The sequence below is a fragment of the Oryx dammah genome, unplaced genomic scaffold (genome assembly GCF_014754425.2).
Source record: "Oryx dammah isolate SB20612 unplaced genomic scaffold, SCBI_Odam_1.1 HiC_scaffold_14, whole genome shotgun sequence".
Lineage (NCBI taxonomy): Eukaryota > Metazoa > Chordata > Mammalia > Artiodactyla > Bovidae > Oryx > Oryx dammah.
Genome location: NW_024070198.1, coordinates 20579792 through 20595946, shown reverse-complemented (window position 1 = coordinate 20595946; position 16155 = coordinate 20579792). Strand labels below are relative to the sequence as shown.

General features: G+C 43.9%; 1 protein-coding gene across 9 annotated transcripts in view; it reads left to right on the top strand.

The window, feature by feature from the left end:
• SEC31B (SEC31 homolog B, COPII coat complex component) overlaps positions 1-16155 on the top strand; it is a 36477-nt gene that overhangs the window by 6898 nt on the left and 13424 nt on the right. For 7 of the 9 annotated variants that reach the window (XR_005723565.1, XR_005723564.1, XM_040255142.1 and 4 more), the window contains 9 exons: positions 1946-2141; positions 2351-2446; positions 3431-3574; positions 3942-4084; positions 4938-5037; positions 5156-5317; positions 5869-6003; positions 14661-14891; positions 15872-15946. Coding sequence is in view for 7 of the 9 variants with exons in the window: in XM_040255142.1 (XP_040111076.1) it covers positions 1946-2141; positions 2351-2446; positions 3431-3574; positions 3942-4084; positions 4938-5037; positions 5156-5317; positions 5869-6003; positions 14661-14891; positions 15872-15946 (1282 nt within the window). In the remaining 2 variants the exon portion in view is untranslated. The remainder of the gene's footprint in view (positions 1-1945; positions 2142-2350; positions 2447-3430; positions 3575-3941; positions 4085-4937; positions 5038-5155; positions 5318-5868; positions 6004-14660; positions 14892-15871; positions 15947-16155) is intronic. The other 2 variants (XM_040255140.1, XM_040255137.1) reach the window with 1 other exon arrangement.

Genomic DNA, 16155 nt, shown 5'->3' with positions numbered 1-16155 from the left:
CTCAGCTCTTCACTTCTGAGAGATTGGCTCTAGACAGGTTCCTGCCTGGTTTCCCCATTCAGTTTCTTTGCTGACTGTTCCCAGAGTGTGGAAACATTTAATTTCAGTTAGAGATCTTACATGACATCATTCAGTGTGAAACCTGCCTTCTCAGAAGGGCTGTGGAAATATCCTCGGCTAATAGCTGTGAAATGGAGGGAAGACCACCTGTGAGGCATTGGGGGTTTCACATGCCTTCCCTAGGGGCTTTTCAGGGGACCTATTCTTAACCAGGGAGCCCAGGGTCCATCTCTTTCTTGTGTGCCAGAATGCAAGATGCTCAGAAAGCCAGAAAAGTGTTTCCCAAGCAGTGCATTTATTCTTCATGCCTCTGTGTTTCTCTAAGGCTGGCCCACAGAATACATATGGCAGCTCCAGTAGACTAGTCACATGAGCATGGCATGGGAAGGGAAGGTCAATAGATCTTTTCTCACTTCCTATCTAAGAGGGGACAGCAACTGTTGGCCTAGGGAACCTGCTTCTATTCAGGTGTAGAAGAGTTCGGATCTTCCTCTCAATAGAAGACCATATTTTATGATGGTTAAGAACTCAGGCTTTGGCATAAGATGGGTCTGACTTTGAACCTTGAGTCTGTCATTTCCTAGCTGTTGCTGCTGCTGCTGCCAAGTCGCTTCAGTCATGTCCAACTGCGACCCCAGAGATGGCAGCCCAGTGGCTCCTTCGTCCCTGGGATTCTCCAGGCAAGAACACTGGAGTTGGTTGCCATTTCCTTCACCAATGCATGAAAGTGAAGTCGCTCAGTCGTGTCCGACTCCTAGCGACCCCATGGACTGCACCCTACCAGGCTCCTCTGTCCATGGGATTTGCCAGGCGAGAGTAGTGGAGTGGGTTGCCATTGCCTTCTCCTTCCTAGCTGTTTAGTTCAGTTCAGTTCAGTCGCTCAGTCATGTCCAACTCTTTGCAACCCCATGAATCGCAGCACGCCAGGCCTCCCTGTCCATCACCAACTCCCGGAGTTCACTCAAACTCACGTCCATTGAGTCGGTGATGCCATCCAGCCATCTCATCCTCTGTCGTCTCCTTCTTCTCTCCTCCTGCCCCCAATCCCTCCCAGCCTCAGAGTCTTTTCCAATGAGTCAGCTCTTTGCATGACGTGGCCAAAGTACTGGAGTTTCAGCTTTAGCATCAGTCCTCCCAAAGAACACCCAGGACTGATCTCCTTTAGGATGGACTGGTTGGATCTCCTTGCAGTCCAAGGGACTCTCAAGAGTCTTCTCTAGCACCACAGTTCAAAAGCATCAATTCTTTGGCCCTCAGCTTTCTTCACAGTCCAGCTCTCACATCCATACATGACTACTGGAAAAACCACAGCCTTGACTACACCTTTATTGGCAAAGTAATGTCTCTGCTTTTGAATATGCTATCTAGGTTGGTCATAACTTTCCTTCCAAGGAGTAAGCGTCTTTTAATTTCATGGCTGCAATCACCATCTGCAATGATTTTGGAGCCCAAAAAAATAGTCTGACACTGTTTCCAGTTTCCCCATCAAATGGGAGTAAAATTACTAGCTGTATAACAGAAGTTTTGTAACTTCTCTGTGCCTCGCTTTCCTCAATTGAAAATAAGGTAAATACCTTATGGGATTGTTGATTGGCTAATATATGTAAAGCACTTAAAGCAGTGCGTAGTACATAGGAAATTATCAATAAGTATTGTTATTTGAGTTGGGAGGATTAAGTGAAGTAATCTATTTGAAGTATTTTTTTCAGCCAAAGGGCAGGGCCAGGCAGAGGAGACTTCTGTTCTGCATCTGGGAAATGAGGGAGACAGGCAGGTCCTAAGGTTGGGGATGCCTACATAATGGCAGAGGCTGACAAAGATGCCCATTCTCTACTGACTGATGTGGACCTGAGTTGTTGCTGATGCCAGTTCCTCCTCTTTGTAGGTTTCACAAGCTGATCTGGGGGAGCTTTGGCAGTGGGCTTCTGGAAGCGTCCGGGGTCATTGCAGGCGGCGGGGACAATGGCATGCTTACTGTGTACAATGTGACCCACATCTTGTCTTCGGGAAAGGAGCCTGTGATTGCACGGAGACAGAAGCACTCTGGGGCTGTCAGAGCCCTTGACTTTAATCCTTTCCAGGTACTAGCATCTCAGTTGATCAGACCTGGGAGGCACGGAGCAACAGATCTGAAGGGAAGCATTTACTTGTGACCTCTGGTCTGTAACTCTGAGCCTTCCCAGGTTGTTACGGGGGTGGCTTTCAACCCAAACGTGGGTCTCTTTACCCTTTTTCTGCTCTCATCTCTTCCTGGGATGGTGTGTCTCCAAAGGCATATTCCTTCATACAGGGAAACCTCCTGGCCTCAGGGGCCAATGATTCTGAAATCTTCATTTGGGATTTGAATAACCTGAGTGTGCCAATGACCCCAGGATCCAAGTCACAGGTGAGGAGGCTCCTGGTGCTGGTGCTTAAAAGTGTGCAGCTGATTTTCCCAGGGAGAATTAAATTCTGGAGGCAGCCAGCGCACAGATTTCAGTCTTCACCACTGGAGGGCAGTAAAGCTCCACAGACTAACATGTTGCCTACCAGCCAGATAATAGAGGGATGGAGGTGGGTGGGGACTGGAGGGAGGTCAGGGAATAGGGGTAGGGGTGGAAGTGGCTTGTGGTCATTGACTGTTCTAGAAGTTTCTGGAAGGCAAGAAGAGTGAAGGGGGTAAAAGACACTGAGAGAAGGGGTGACTGTACTGTTTATCATAGTATAATTTAAGCAAGGCTGGGCCCTGGGTTTAGCCAACCAGGGGCAAGAGTAGGACACCCAGATACACCCTTGTCCTTTTGTGGAAAGGTCAGCTATGTCCCTGTGTCTTGCTCCCCCATGTAGCTGAGGGTCTCCTGTATCTCTGTGTCTGAGGGTACATGTCTTGTCAGTCTGTAACTGGGCCCCCATCTTTTTCTTCCTGGCTTTTCTGTCTCATGCATACAGTATCGTGAGGTAAGTTCAGTATGAATTTGATAGCATCTTGTGCCCTAAAGTATCAATGGCTTTTCTCTCTGCCTCATTCTCCCTGGGGGTCTTGGGTGTCTATATTTCCCTCCTTCCTACCCTCACCTTTCTCCTCTCCCTTTCTCTCTTATCACAGTTGAGAAGGCTCTTTTTAAAATCTTAACTCTGTCCTCTCAGGAGCATCTTGGGATAGGAGTAAAACCCAAGTGCACCTGTCCTTCTTTCAGCTTCTACATCATTTTCTAAAGGATCCTCTCTGGAAAACTTCCCTTCCAGCTTCCTGAGACTGGCATGGTTTGGGTAGCCCCACGTGTACTCTTGGCTTTTCTGTGGGTGGTTGGGATCAGTGGCAGACCAGCTGTCTCTTGGTCCAGGGGTGACAGGTTGTCCTCATCCCGCTCCCTGCCCCATTCTGTCTTAGCAGCCCCTGGAAGATATCAAGGCTCTCTCTTGGAACCGTCAAGTTCAACACATTCTGTCTTCTGCTCACCCCAGCGGCAAGGCAGTCGTGTGGGATCTCAGGAAGAATGAACCTATCATCAAAGTCAGTGATCACAGCAATCGGGTGAGTTGAATACAGGCAGAATATAGGCTTGGGCTCTGCTGTCTCTCAGGCCTAGCATTGGAGCTGCTCTTCCCCAGGCCAAGGTTCTGCTTTCAGCTGTTACAAGTGTGGATTCAGCCCTGTAGTAGATTTCCTATTGAGAGTGAAAGCTCAGAGAAGCCAAACTGAGCTGATCTGGAGGCTTCTAGTGCTCCTTGCTTACGGTCATCACTTGTTCCCCAGTGGCTGTGGTGTTCCCAATACATAAGAAAGACACAAAACACAAAGACACAAAACCCTCAGAGAGGTCCCATTGCAGCTAGACAAAAAGGGTTCATAGAAAGAAGAGTCAGGTTCTGTTGCCCATTGGGGTCTGCTTTGTTCACAGATGCACTGCTCAGGCCTGGCCTGGCACCCAGACGTCGCCACCCAGTTGGTGCTTTGTTCAGAAGATGACCATCTTCCAGTAATTCAGCTGTGGGACTTGCGCTTTGCCTCCTCACCCCTAAAGGTGCTGGAGAGTCACAGCAGGTAGCATGCCATCCTTGGTGGAGGGCAGGGCATAGCTCACCTGGGTAGAGAGCAATACGTGCCTCACTTTGGCTCGCAGATGTTCTCCCCGGCTTCAGAGCCGTCCTGGTGAACACACAGTTACGCAGTTCCAGCCCCACCTCCAATCAAGAGGGGTTCCTGTAGACCCTGAGGTTATAGAAAAGAGCCTGAGATTCCATGTAACCTCCAGACATATGAGTGGGGGTAGGATCATAAGAAATATTGGAGCCAATGTTTAGTTCCTCTGGGAGAGCCCCCAGGCTCTGATCTGAGGACATGCTCATTTCTTAGGTAATTAAGTTGCCTCCTCCAAGACTTCTCAATAAAAGAACCTTGGCTCCTGTTTTCCCTGTGAACAGGTTTGCCTCTGAAGCTCTAGCTCTTGGGCCTACAGCAGAAGCAGCAGCCCCATAGTCTGTTCTTTCTAACTCAAGGGTCATGCCTTTGTACCTCCTTGGGGACTTCTGAGGGTTAGGTCTTCACTACCCTCCTGGGCTAAAAGCACCCATAGGAATGGGTGCTTCCCTGATTCATGCTGATTCAGAATTTCTACCCACCCTACAATCAGGGAAAGAAGCAGGCCATCCTGCAGGGACCTGTGGGTGGCAGAGTGGTTATAGCATACCATGCCCACACTCTGAAGTTTGACTTGGCTTCTGGCTGCATGACTTCTGCAAGTTCCTCAGTTTCTTCCCGAGCCTCATTTTCCTCGTTTGTAAAACGAAGCCACACTGCCTATTTTGAGGAGATAACATTTACCCAAGATACATAAGGCACGCTACTTGTAGTAGGCATTCAACAAATGTTAGTTCCTCTTTCCTTTCCTTTTTAGGGGGATCCTGTCAGTGTCATGGAGTCAGGCTGATGCTGAGCTGCTGCTCAGTAGTGCCAAGGACAACCAGATCTTGTGCTGGAACCTGGGGAGCAGCGAGGTAGGCTGGCCCTTCTGTGGGTACGCTGGGATGGTGGGGCAGTCTCAGCTGCACCTCTGTGCTCTAGCTGCCTTACCTAAGTCAGGGTTTCCCTCTTGGTTATGTTCCCTCACAACAGGTGGTGTATAAACTACCCACGCTGAGCAGCTGGTGCTTTGATGTGCAGTGGTGCCCTCGGGACCCTTTGGTGTTCTCCGCTGCCTCCTTTGATGGCTGGATCAATTTATACTCTGTGATGGGTAGGAGCTGGGAAGTCCAGCAGATGAGACAGGCTGACAAGGTTTGAAGGGCTTGGTGGAAAATGCTGGAGGGAAGGGACTGTCTCTGTTCAGTGGGAGAACAAAGGACATAAGCCTGGGGAGAAGTGGGGACTCCTGAAGACTTGGGAAACTAGGGCCCTGGGTTCGGGAACCCCGGGTTTGTGAACCTTTGCACCAGTGTCCATCCTCCTGGAAGGATGTCAGTTCCTGCCCAATACAAAGGAGGCCTTTACCTTGACTCTTGTTCTTGGATGTTCCTCGTGGTATTTCAGGGGAATTGGACTTCCATGCTGGGACCCTCTACTATTTTGAAGAATGAACTTACCTCCCTGTCTCCTATAGATACATTTTGTGTCACCCTTCACTGTAGACATTGGGTGCAGTTGGCTTTCCAGGAGCCTGCTGCATGGGCATCCCATCCTTACTCCCAGCCCCCTGAAACATGAGAGTCCTGACTTTTGTGGGCCAGATTGGGTATCTCAAGGATCCCTCCCAAAATGGACTTTGTAGGTGGAGTTCCTGGCTAAGCCCCCACTCCACACCGGTGACGCAGGTGTCGTTTTGTCCCCAGATCTCGTCTTCCTTCAGCAAAGGCCAGCCTCTCCCACCACTGCAAGTGCCAAAGCAAGTGGCCCAAGCATCACTGATACCTCCCCTGAAAAAACCCCCCAAATGGATGCGGAGGCCAGCAGGTGTTTCATTTGCTGTAAGTGTAGTGTGTGTGTGTAGCCTACTGTGTCCCCAGCATGGAGCTCTGTTCTATAAGAAGTTAATTCTCACTGCCTGAGTCTCAGATCAGGTCCCATTTTATTGCTCAAGCAGCGATTTGCTAAGCTTTCTTCTCAACCCCTTTACCCTGCTTGCAGCGCCAGTCCTATCTAAAAGAATTGGTTGCTTTTGAACTCTCACTTATGGGGAATTGCCTGCCATTCCATCTGATTTTCCCGCATACCTGGACTGATAGAGTACAGGCACGGTTAGAATACAAAGCAAGAACAGAATGAATAGAAAGCCGAGGAGAAAGAATGTAAATCTCCTCCTCTCCTCTGCTCAAAACCTTTGGCCCTCCCCACTGCCATTGCCTTATAGACTCAAGGCCAAATGTACACAGAGCCCCATTTACCTCCAGGGATGGTTAGGGGTTGGGGGTTGTTCTTATTGTTCAGTTTCTAAGTCATGTCAGACTCTTTTGCAACCCCAGGGACTGTAGCACACCAGGCGCTCCTCTGTCCTCCATCTCCCAGAGTTTGCTCAGACTCATATCCATGGAGGCAGTGATGCCATCCAACCATCTCATCCTCTGTCACCACCTTCTCCTTCTGCCCTCAGTCTTTCCCAGCATCAGGGTCTTTTCCAGTGAGTTGGCTCTTTGCATCAGGTGGCCAAAGCATTGGAGCTTTGGCCTCAGTCCTTCCAGTGAATATTCAGGGTTGATTTTCTTTAAGATTGACTGGTTTGATCTTCTTGAAGTCCAAGGGACTCTCAAGAGTCTTCTCTGGCACCATAATTCGAAAGCATCAATTCTTCAGTGCTCAGCCTTCTTTATGGTCCATTTCTCACATCTGTACATGACTACTGGAAAACCATAGCTTTGACTATATAGACTTTTATTGGCAAAGTGATGTTTGTGCTTTTTATTTTATTTTTTTTTTATATGTAAAATATCTTACTGATTTATTTCAAAGTATTCTTAAAATTATCTTGTTAATTTTGACAAAGTTATTTTTTATTTTAAAACCACAGCTTGTGTATGTTTGGTAGAAGCAGTTGTTAGCTAGAATGTAAAACATATTTGCACTACCCCTTAATAGCAAGGGAATTAGCTTTACTAGGTATATTCTTTTTTTTTTTTTAATTTATTTATTTATTTTTAATTTTTACTTTACAATTCTGTATTGGTTTTGGCATAGATTGACATGAATCCACCACAGGTGTACATGCGTTCCCAAACATGAGCCCCCCTCCCACCCCCCTCCCCACAACATCTCTCTGGGTCATCCCCGCGCGTCAGCCCCAAGCGTGTCATATCCTGCATCAGACATAGACTGGCATTTCGATTCTTACATGATATTATACATGTTTCAATGCCATTCTCCCAAATCATCACACCCTCTCCCTCTCCCTCTGAGTCCAAAAGTCCACTATACACATCTGTGTCTTTTTTGCTGTCCTGCATACAGGGTCATCATTGCCATCTTCCTAAATTCCATATATATGTGTTAGTATACTGTATTGGTGTTTTTCTTTCTGGCTCACTTCACTCTGTATAATCGGCTCCAGTTTCATCCATCTCAGCAGAACTGATTCAAATGTATTCTTTTTAATGGCTGAGTAATACTCCATTGTATATATGTACCACAGCTTTCTTATCCATTCATCTACTGATGGACATCTAGGTTGTTTCCATGTCCTGGCTATTATAAACAGTGCTGCAATGAACATTGGGGTACATGTGTCTCTTTCAATTCTGGTTTCCTCTGTGTGTATGCCCAACAGTGGGATTGCTGGGTCATAAGGCATTTCTATTTGCAATTTTTTTAGGAATCTCCACACTGTTCTCCATAGTGGCTGTACTAGTTTGCATTCCCACCAACAGTGTAGGAGGGTTCCCTTCTCTCCACATCCTCTCCAGCATTTATTGCTTGCAGATTTTTGGATCGCAGACATTCTGACTGGTGTGAAGTGGTACCTCATTGTGGTTTTGATTTGCATTTCTCTAATAATGAGTGATGTTGAGCATCTTTTCATGTGTTTGTTGGCCATCCGTATGTCTTCCTTGGAGAAATGTCTATTTAGTTCTTTGGCCCATTTTTTGATTGGGTCGTTTATTTTTCTGGAATTGAGCTGCAGGAGTTGCTTGTATATTTTTGAGATTAGTTGTTTGTCAGTTGCTTCATTTGCTATTATTTTCTCCCATTCGGAAGGCTGTCTTTTCAGTTTGCTTATGTTTTCCTTTGTTGTGCAGAAGCTTTTAATTTTAATTAGATCCCATTTGTTTATTTTTGCTTTTATTTCCAGAATTCTGGGAGGTGGATCATAGAGGATCCTGCTGTGGTTTATGTCGGAGAGTGTTTTGCCTATGTTCTCCTCTAAGAGTTTTATAGTTTCTGGTCTTATATTTAGACCTTTAATCCATTTTGAGTTTATCTTTGTGTGTGGTGTTAGAAAGTGATCTAGTTTCATTCTTTTACAAGTGGTTGACCAGTTTTCCCAGCACCACTTGTTAAAGAGATTGTCTTTACTCCATTGTATATTCTTGCCTCCTTTGTCAAAGATAAGGTGTCCATATGTATGTGGATTTATCTCTGGGCTTTCTATTTTGTTCCATTGATCTATATGTCTGTCTTTGTGCCAATACCATACTGTCTTGATGACTGTGGCTTTGTAGTAGAGCCTGAAGTCAGGCAAATTGATTCCTCCAGTTCCATTCTTCTTTCTCAAGATTGCTTTGGCTATTCGTGGTTTTTTGTATTTCCATACAAATCTTGAAATTATTTGTTCTAGTTCTGTGAAAAATATCGCCGGTATCTTGATAGGGATTGCATTGAATTTGTAAATTGCTTTGGGTAATATACTCATTTTCACTATATTGATTCTTCCGATCCATGAGCATGGTATATTTCTCCATCTATTAGTGTCCTCTTTGATTTCTTTCATCAGTGTTTTATAGTTTTCTGTATATAGGTCTTTAGTTTCTTTAGGTAGATATATTCCTAAGTATTTTATTCTTTTTGTTGCAATGGTGAATGGAATTGTTTCCTTAATTTCTTCTTCTACTTTCTCATTATTAGTGTATAGGAATGCAAGGGATTTCTGTGTGTTGATTTTATATCCTGCAACTTTACTATATTCATTAATTAGCTCTAGTAATTTTCTGGTAGAGTCTTTAGTGTTTTCTATGTAGAGGATCATGTCATCTGCAAACAGTGAGAGTTTTACTTCTTCTTTTCCAATTTGGATTCCTTTTATTTCTTTTTCTGCTCTGATTGCTGTGGCTAAAACTTCCAGAACTATGTTGAATAGTAGTGGTGAAAGTGGGCACCCTTGTCTTGTTCCTGACTTAAGGGGAAATGCTTTCAATTTTTCACCATTGAGGATAATGTTTGCTGTGGGTTTGTCATATATAGCTTTTATTATATTGAGGTATGTTCCTTCTATTCCTGCTTTCTGGAGAGTTTTTATCATAAATGGATGTTGAATTTTGTCAAAGGCCTTCTCTGCATCTATTGAGATAATCATATGGTTTTTATTTTTCAATTTGTTAATGTGGTGAATTACATTGATTGATTTGCGGATGTTGAAGAATCCTTGCATCCCTGGGATAAAGCCCACTTGGTCATGGTGTACGATCTTTTTAATGTGTTGTTGGATTCTGATTGCTAGAATTTTGTTGAGGATTTTTGCATCTATGTTCATCAGTGATATTGGCCTGTAGTTTTCCTTTTTTGTAGTATCTTTGTCAGGTTTTGGTATTAGGGTGATGGTGGCCTCATAGAATGAGTTTGGAAGTTTCCCTTCCTCTGCAATTTTCTGGAAGAGTTTGAGTAGGATAGGTGTTAACTCTTCTCGAAATTTTTGGTAGAATTCAGCTGTGAAGCCGTCTGGACCTGGGCTTTTATTTGCTGGAAGATTTCTGATTACAGTTTCAATTTCCGTGCTTGTGATGGGTCTGTTAAGATTGTCTATTTCTTCCTGGTTTAGTTTTGGAAAATTGTATTTTTCTAAGAATTTGTCCATTTCTTCCAGGTTGTCCATTTTATTGGCATATAATTGCTGATAGTAGTCTCTTATGATCCTTTGTATTTCTGTGTTGTCTGTTGTGATCTCTCCATTTTCATTTCTAATTTTATTGATTTGATTTTTCTCTCTTTGCTTCTTGATGAGTCTGGTTAATGGTCTGTCAATTTTATTTATCCTTTCAAAGAACCAGCTTTTGGCTTTGTTGATTTTTGCTATGGTCTCTTTTGTTTCTTTTGCATTTATTTCTGCCCTAATTTTTAAGATTTCTTTCCTTCTGCTAACTCTGGGGTTCTCTAATTCTTCCTTTTCTAGTTGCTTTAGGTGTAGAGTTAGGTTATTTATTTGGCTTTTTTTTTGTTTCTTGAGGTATGCCTGTATTGCTATGAACTTTCCTCTTAGCACTGCTTTTATAGTGTCCCACAGGTTTTGGGTTGTTGTGTTTTCATTTTCATTAGTTTCTATGCATATTTTGATTTCTTTTTTGATTTCTTCTGTGATTTGTTGGTTATTCAGAAGCGTGTTGTTCAGCCTCCATATGTTGGAATTTTTAATAGGTTTCCTCCTGTAATTGAGATCTAATCTTAGTGCATTATGGTCAGAAAAGATGCTTGGAATGATTTCGATTTTTTTGAATTTATCAAGGTTATATTTATGGCCCAGGATGTGATCTATCCTCGAGAAGGTTCCATGAGCACTTGAGAAAAAGGTGAAATTCATTGTTTTGGGGTGAAATGTCCTATAGATATCAATTAGGTCTAACTGGTCTAATGTATCATTTAAAGTTTGCGTTTCTTTGTTAATTTTCTGTTTAGTTGATCTGTCCATATGTGTGAGTGGGGTATTAAAGTCTCCCACTATTATTGTGTTGTTGTTAATTTCCTCTTTCATACTTGTTAGCATTTGTCCTACATATTGCGGTGCTCCTATATTGGGTGCATATATATTTATAATTGTTATATCTTCTTCTTGGATTGATCCTTTGATCATTATGTAGTGGCCTTCTTTGTCTCTTTTCACAGCCTTTGTTTTAAAGTCTATTTTATCGGATATGAGTATTGCCACTCCTGCTTTCTTTTGGTCTCTATTTGCATGGAATATCTTTTTCCAACCCTTCACTTTCAGTCTGTATGTGTCCCTTGTTTTGAGGTGGGTCTCTTGTAAGCAGCATATAGAGGGTTCTTGTTTTTGTATCCAATCGGCCAGTCTTTGCCTTTTGGTTGGGGCATTCAATCCATTTACGTTTAAGGTAATTATTGATAAGTATGATCCCGTTGCCATTTGTTTTATTATTTTGGGTTCAGGTTTATACTCCCTTTTTGTGTTTCCTGTCTGGAGAATATCATTTAGAATTTGTTGGAGAGCTGGTTTGGTGGTGCTGAATTCTCTCAGCTTTTGCTTGTCTGTAAAGCTTTTGATTTCTCCTTCGTATTTGAATGAGATCCTTGCTGGGTATAGTAATCTGGGCTGTAGGTTATTTTCTTTCATCACTTTAAGTATGTCTTGCCATTCCCTCCTGGCCTGAAGAATTTCTATTGAGAGATCAGCTGTTATCCTTATGGGAATCCCCTTGTGTGTTATTTGTTGTTTTTCTCTTGCTGCTTTTAATAATTGTTCTTTGTGTTTGATCTTTGTTAATTTGATTAATATGTGTCTTGGGGTGTTTCGCCTTGGGTTTATCCTATTTGGGACTCTGGGTTTCTTGGACTTGGGTGATTATTTCCTTCCCCATTTTAGGGAAGTTTTCAACTATTATCTCCTCAAGGATTTTCTCATGGTCTTTCTTTTTGTCTTCTTCTTCTGGGACTCCTATAATTCGAATGTTGGAGCGTTTCATATTGTCCTGGAGGTCTCTGAGATTGTCCTCATTTCTTTTAATTCGTTTTTCTTTTTTCCTCTCTGATTCATTTATTTCTACCATTCTGTCTTCTATTTCACTAATCCTATCTTCTGCCTCCGTTATTCTATTATTTGTTGCCTCCAGAGTGTTTCTGATCTCATTTATTGCATTATTCATTGTATATTGACTCTTTTTTATTTCTTCCAGGTCCTTGTTGAACCTTTCTTGCATCTTCTCAATCCTTGTCTCTAGGGTATTTATCTGTGATTCCATTTTGACTTCAAGGTTTTGGATCATTTTCACTATCAATATTCGGAATTCTTTCTCAGGTAGATTCCCTATCTCTTCCTCTTTTGTCTGGTTTGGTGGGCATTTCTCCTGCTCCTTTACCTGTTGGGTATTCCTCTGTCTCTTCATCTTGGTTATATTGCTGCGTTTGGAATGGCCTTTTTATATTCTGGTAATTTGTGGAGTTCTCTTTATTGTGGAGCTTCCTCACTGTGGGTGGGGTTGTATCAGTGGCTTGTCCAGGTTTCCTGGTTAGGGAAGCTTGTGTTGGAGGTCTGGTGGGTGGAGCCGGGTTTCTTCTCTCTGTTTTTGAAGACAATGATCTGCTTTTCTGGTTGCCTGGTGTCCTCTGCCTGCATTCAGAGGTTGTTTTGTGGAGTTTGCTCCGCGTTGAAATGATCTTTTGAGGAATTTGTGAGGGAGAAAGTGGTCTTCCCTTCCTATTCCTCCGCCATCTTAGGACCGCCCCTGTTTGTGCTTTTTAATACTCTGTCTAGGTTTATCATAGGTTTCCTTCCAACAAGCAAGCATTTTTAAATTTTGTGGCTGCAATCACCATCCACAGTGATTTTAGAGCCCAAGAAATAGAATCTGGCACTGCTTCCCCTTTTTTCCCCTTCTCTTTGCCATGATGGGATGGAACCAGATGCCATGAGCTTAGTTTTTTGAGTATTGCATTTTAAGTCAGCTTTGACACTCTCTTCCTTTACTCTCATCAAGAGGCTCTTTAGTTCCTCTTCACTTTCTGTCATTAGAGTGGTATCTGCATTTCTGAAGCTGTTGATACTTCTCCCAGGAATCTTGATTCCAATTTGTGATTCATCCAGCCCAGCATTTCGAATGATGTACTCTGCATAGAAGTTAAATAAGCAGGGTGACAATATATGGGGGATGAGGGACACTACCCTAAACATTGTTTATTGTACTGTTCTCACATTCCAAACCCAACGCCTCTCCTAGTGGGGGACAGCAGAGGGAAGGATTTTCCTGCATGTCTCCCACCAACATCCCCTCTTAACCCTCAGTCCCTCTGTCTGTGATCCACTGAGACTCAGCTAGGGACTAGGGCCAAGCAGAAATGGAGATCTCTCCTTAGAAGAACAGGAGGAAGAGGATAGAGAACTTGATACCCACCACGTCTCCTGCCCTAGGAGAACAGAGGTTAGCAAACAGTCCATGCCGTCCACCATTCAAAAAAGAATACATATAAGCACTGTGTAAAACTATTGAGTATTATACAAATCAAAAGTTAAGATGGCTGTGTTTAGCACTGACCTGTAGTGCAGATTTTGTGCTGTAAGAATCCCGAGAAGAATTCCGGCTAGAAGCACTCATTAAAGAGAGAGAGTAGTGAATGTTGGGGAGTAGAGCAGTGGCTATCTAGCATGACTGCAATTGGAATAAACTGAAGAACTTAAAAAAAATTACCAGTGCCTGGGTACCACCTCCAGAGGTTCTTCTTATTATTATTATTATTTTGGTCTGGGGTGTAGCCTGGTGACTTTGGATAACTACCCAGGTGGTTTTAATGTGCGGCCAAGGTGAAGAACTGCTGGAGTAAAGGAACTTGACTGGGCTCTGCTTTTGTGCCAGGTGCTTTTAATTTGCTGAGAAGGATGCTCAGGTGGGAGTGTTGTGGTGGATGAAGGCATAGAAGCAGGAATGTACTGGGTACTTTGGAGACACAGAGTGATCACATGAATGAACAGAGAGAACTTTGCTAGAGAGGCAGGTCTGGTCCTGCTTTTGAAAGATTTTCTGCATTATAGGCAGAGGAGCTTAAACTCTCTCCTGTGGCCTTGTGAAACCAGTACAAGCTCCTGGATGGCCGTAGGAAAAGGGTGGTAGTCTAGGGCTTGGAATGGAGGAAGAAAATGCTAGCACAGGGCATGGGAGACACTGAACAAGAAGGGGGAAGATTTAATTGTTGCTCCGCTACAGTGGGTAAAAAGACTGTGATAATGACAAGCAGTTTAGTCCAGAGTTACCTGGGATAGTGATAACTATCAGTTGTGTCTAATTCTTTGCAACCCCATGGACTGTAGTCTACCAGGCTCCTCCGTCCATGGGATTTTCCAGGCAAGAATACTGGAGTGGGTTGCCATTTCCTTTTCCAGGGGACCTTCCCAGCCCAGGGATCAAACCTGGGTCTCCCGCATTGCAGACAGATGCTTTACCGTCTGAGCCACCAGGGAAGCCCCCTACCTGGGACAGTGATAACTATCATATAACTCTAGGAGAATGATGATACCAGAACAGGTGAGGAAAGAATGAGTACCATGGACTGTACCTTTTAAGTTAATGGTGCTGAAAGTGCAGGGGTGGTTTTAGGATGTGGGCACATTCACTACTCAATTCCTGATTCTTTCCACCCCCAGGAGGTGTTTTTTTTTTTTTTTTTGCTTTCCTGTCTTTTAGGGTTGACCAATAGATAGCTTTCCATGTAATCCTGACTTGGCGTTAATTTTTGCCCTCCCCTTCTTGTTTTTCTTTATCAGTTTGGGGGCAAGCTGGTGACCTTTGGCCTCCCCAGCATCCCTGTCCATCAGGTGCCACAGCCTTGCCTCCGCCTAGTCTTTATCAGTCAGGTCACCACAGAACCTGAACTCCTGACACAGTCAGCTGAGCTGCAGGAGGCCCTGGGATCAGGAAATCTCCTGAATTACTGTCAGAACAAGATCCACCAATCATCACTGCAAAGCGAAAAGATGCTCTGGCAGTTCCTGAAGGTAGGAAGCCTGAAGGCTGGCTGCTCAGAAGTGTCTCCCCAAAGCCAGATACCTCAGCCTCTGTCAACTACCACCCTATGGCCCAGATTACAGAGGCCTTAACCCTGCTGGGTTTTTTCCTATACAGCACCCATCCTGGGAACAAAATCTTTTTACCAGAGGCTCAGAGACTCTCTGTAGCTAGGGAAACAGGAACACAAGTGACGTTGGCCTTTTTTCTACTATTGCTGATGTTGTGGGTACTTTACCAGAGCCACGGTGAAGGCTTTTCCAGTGCCGTGACATGGGGCAGTAGGAAGGGATGAGGATCAGCTGGAAGGAGTCTTCTCACCTAGCCATTTAGATTCACAAGACTGCATCAAGTGGTTCTCTCCTGTGGGAGTCCTTGTTGCAGTCCATGTAGCAGCTTAGAGTTCTCCCCTTCAGCTCCTCAGAAGATAGCTCAGGTGCAAGAAGATGAGATATACATCAAACTGGTGTGTTAGCTGCCCTAGCTTAGAAGCCTCAGGCCCACAAGGGCCAATATCTGTTTTATGAACTCCAGAAGCATAGCTTCTAGGGTTCCTGCAAGGGATTTGTTTAGTACAAGAGTCCTTGCTCTCAGGGAAGCCCATAGCATGTTGTCCACATCAGTTATTAATAGTTTACATAGTTCCAGTCCAGATACAATTTACCAGTCACAAGCAGTGTTGCCTAGAAACATAGCTGACATTTTACTCTTATCAGGTTACCAGTGTAATAGATCTAGGAAGCCAACTTGAAGGTCCAGTTCTCATGCAGAAGGGAGAAAGGATTTGTTAACACATCTGCCCACAATCCCACAGGAATCAAGTCTGCGGAAAAGAGTGGAGAGATGGTGTTGGCCTCGGAGGCACTTCTAGAGCCACATTTGAGGGTCCACTAGCACAGATGTCCAGCTGGTGCAGGAGAGAGTCATTCACATTCATTTAATGGACACGTCTGTGTTCTGTGGCTTCTAGGTGACTTTAGAGAAGGACTCCAGGATGAAATTCCTGAAGCTATTAGGATACAGTAAAGATGAACTTCAGAAGAAGGTAAGCTGCTTTCACATCAGAAATACATGTTTGTTGTAGAGAAAGAGAATCCTGCTGGTGGAAACCATCTCAGAATACCTCTTTCTGGGCTTCAGTAATGCATATATGAGCATTTTACCTCCTGGAGTTATTCTGTTTCCCAGGAAAATAGCACAAGGATCTTAGTAAGTCCAGTTGGTGGAGTATGAAGGTGGGAAGAAAAGCTTAAT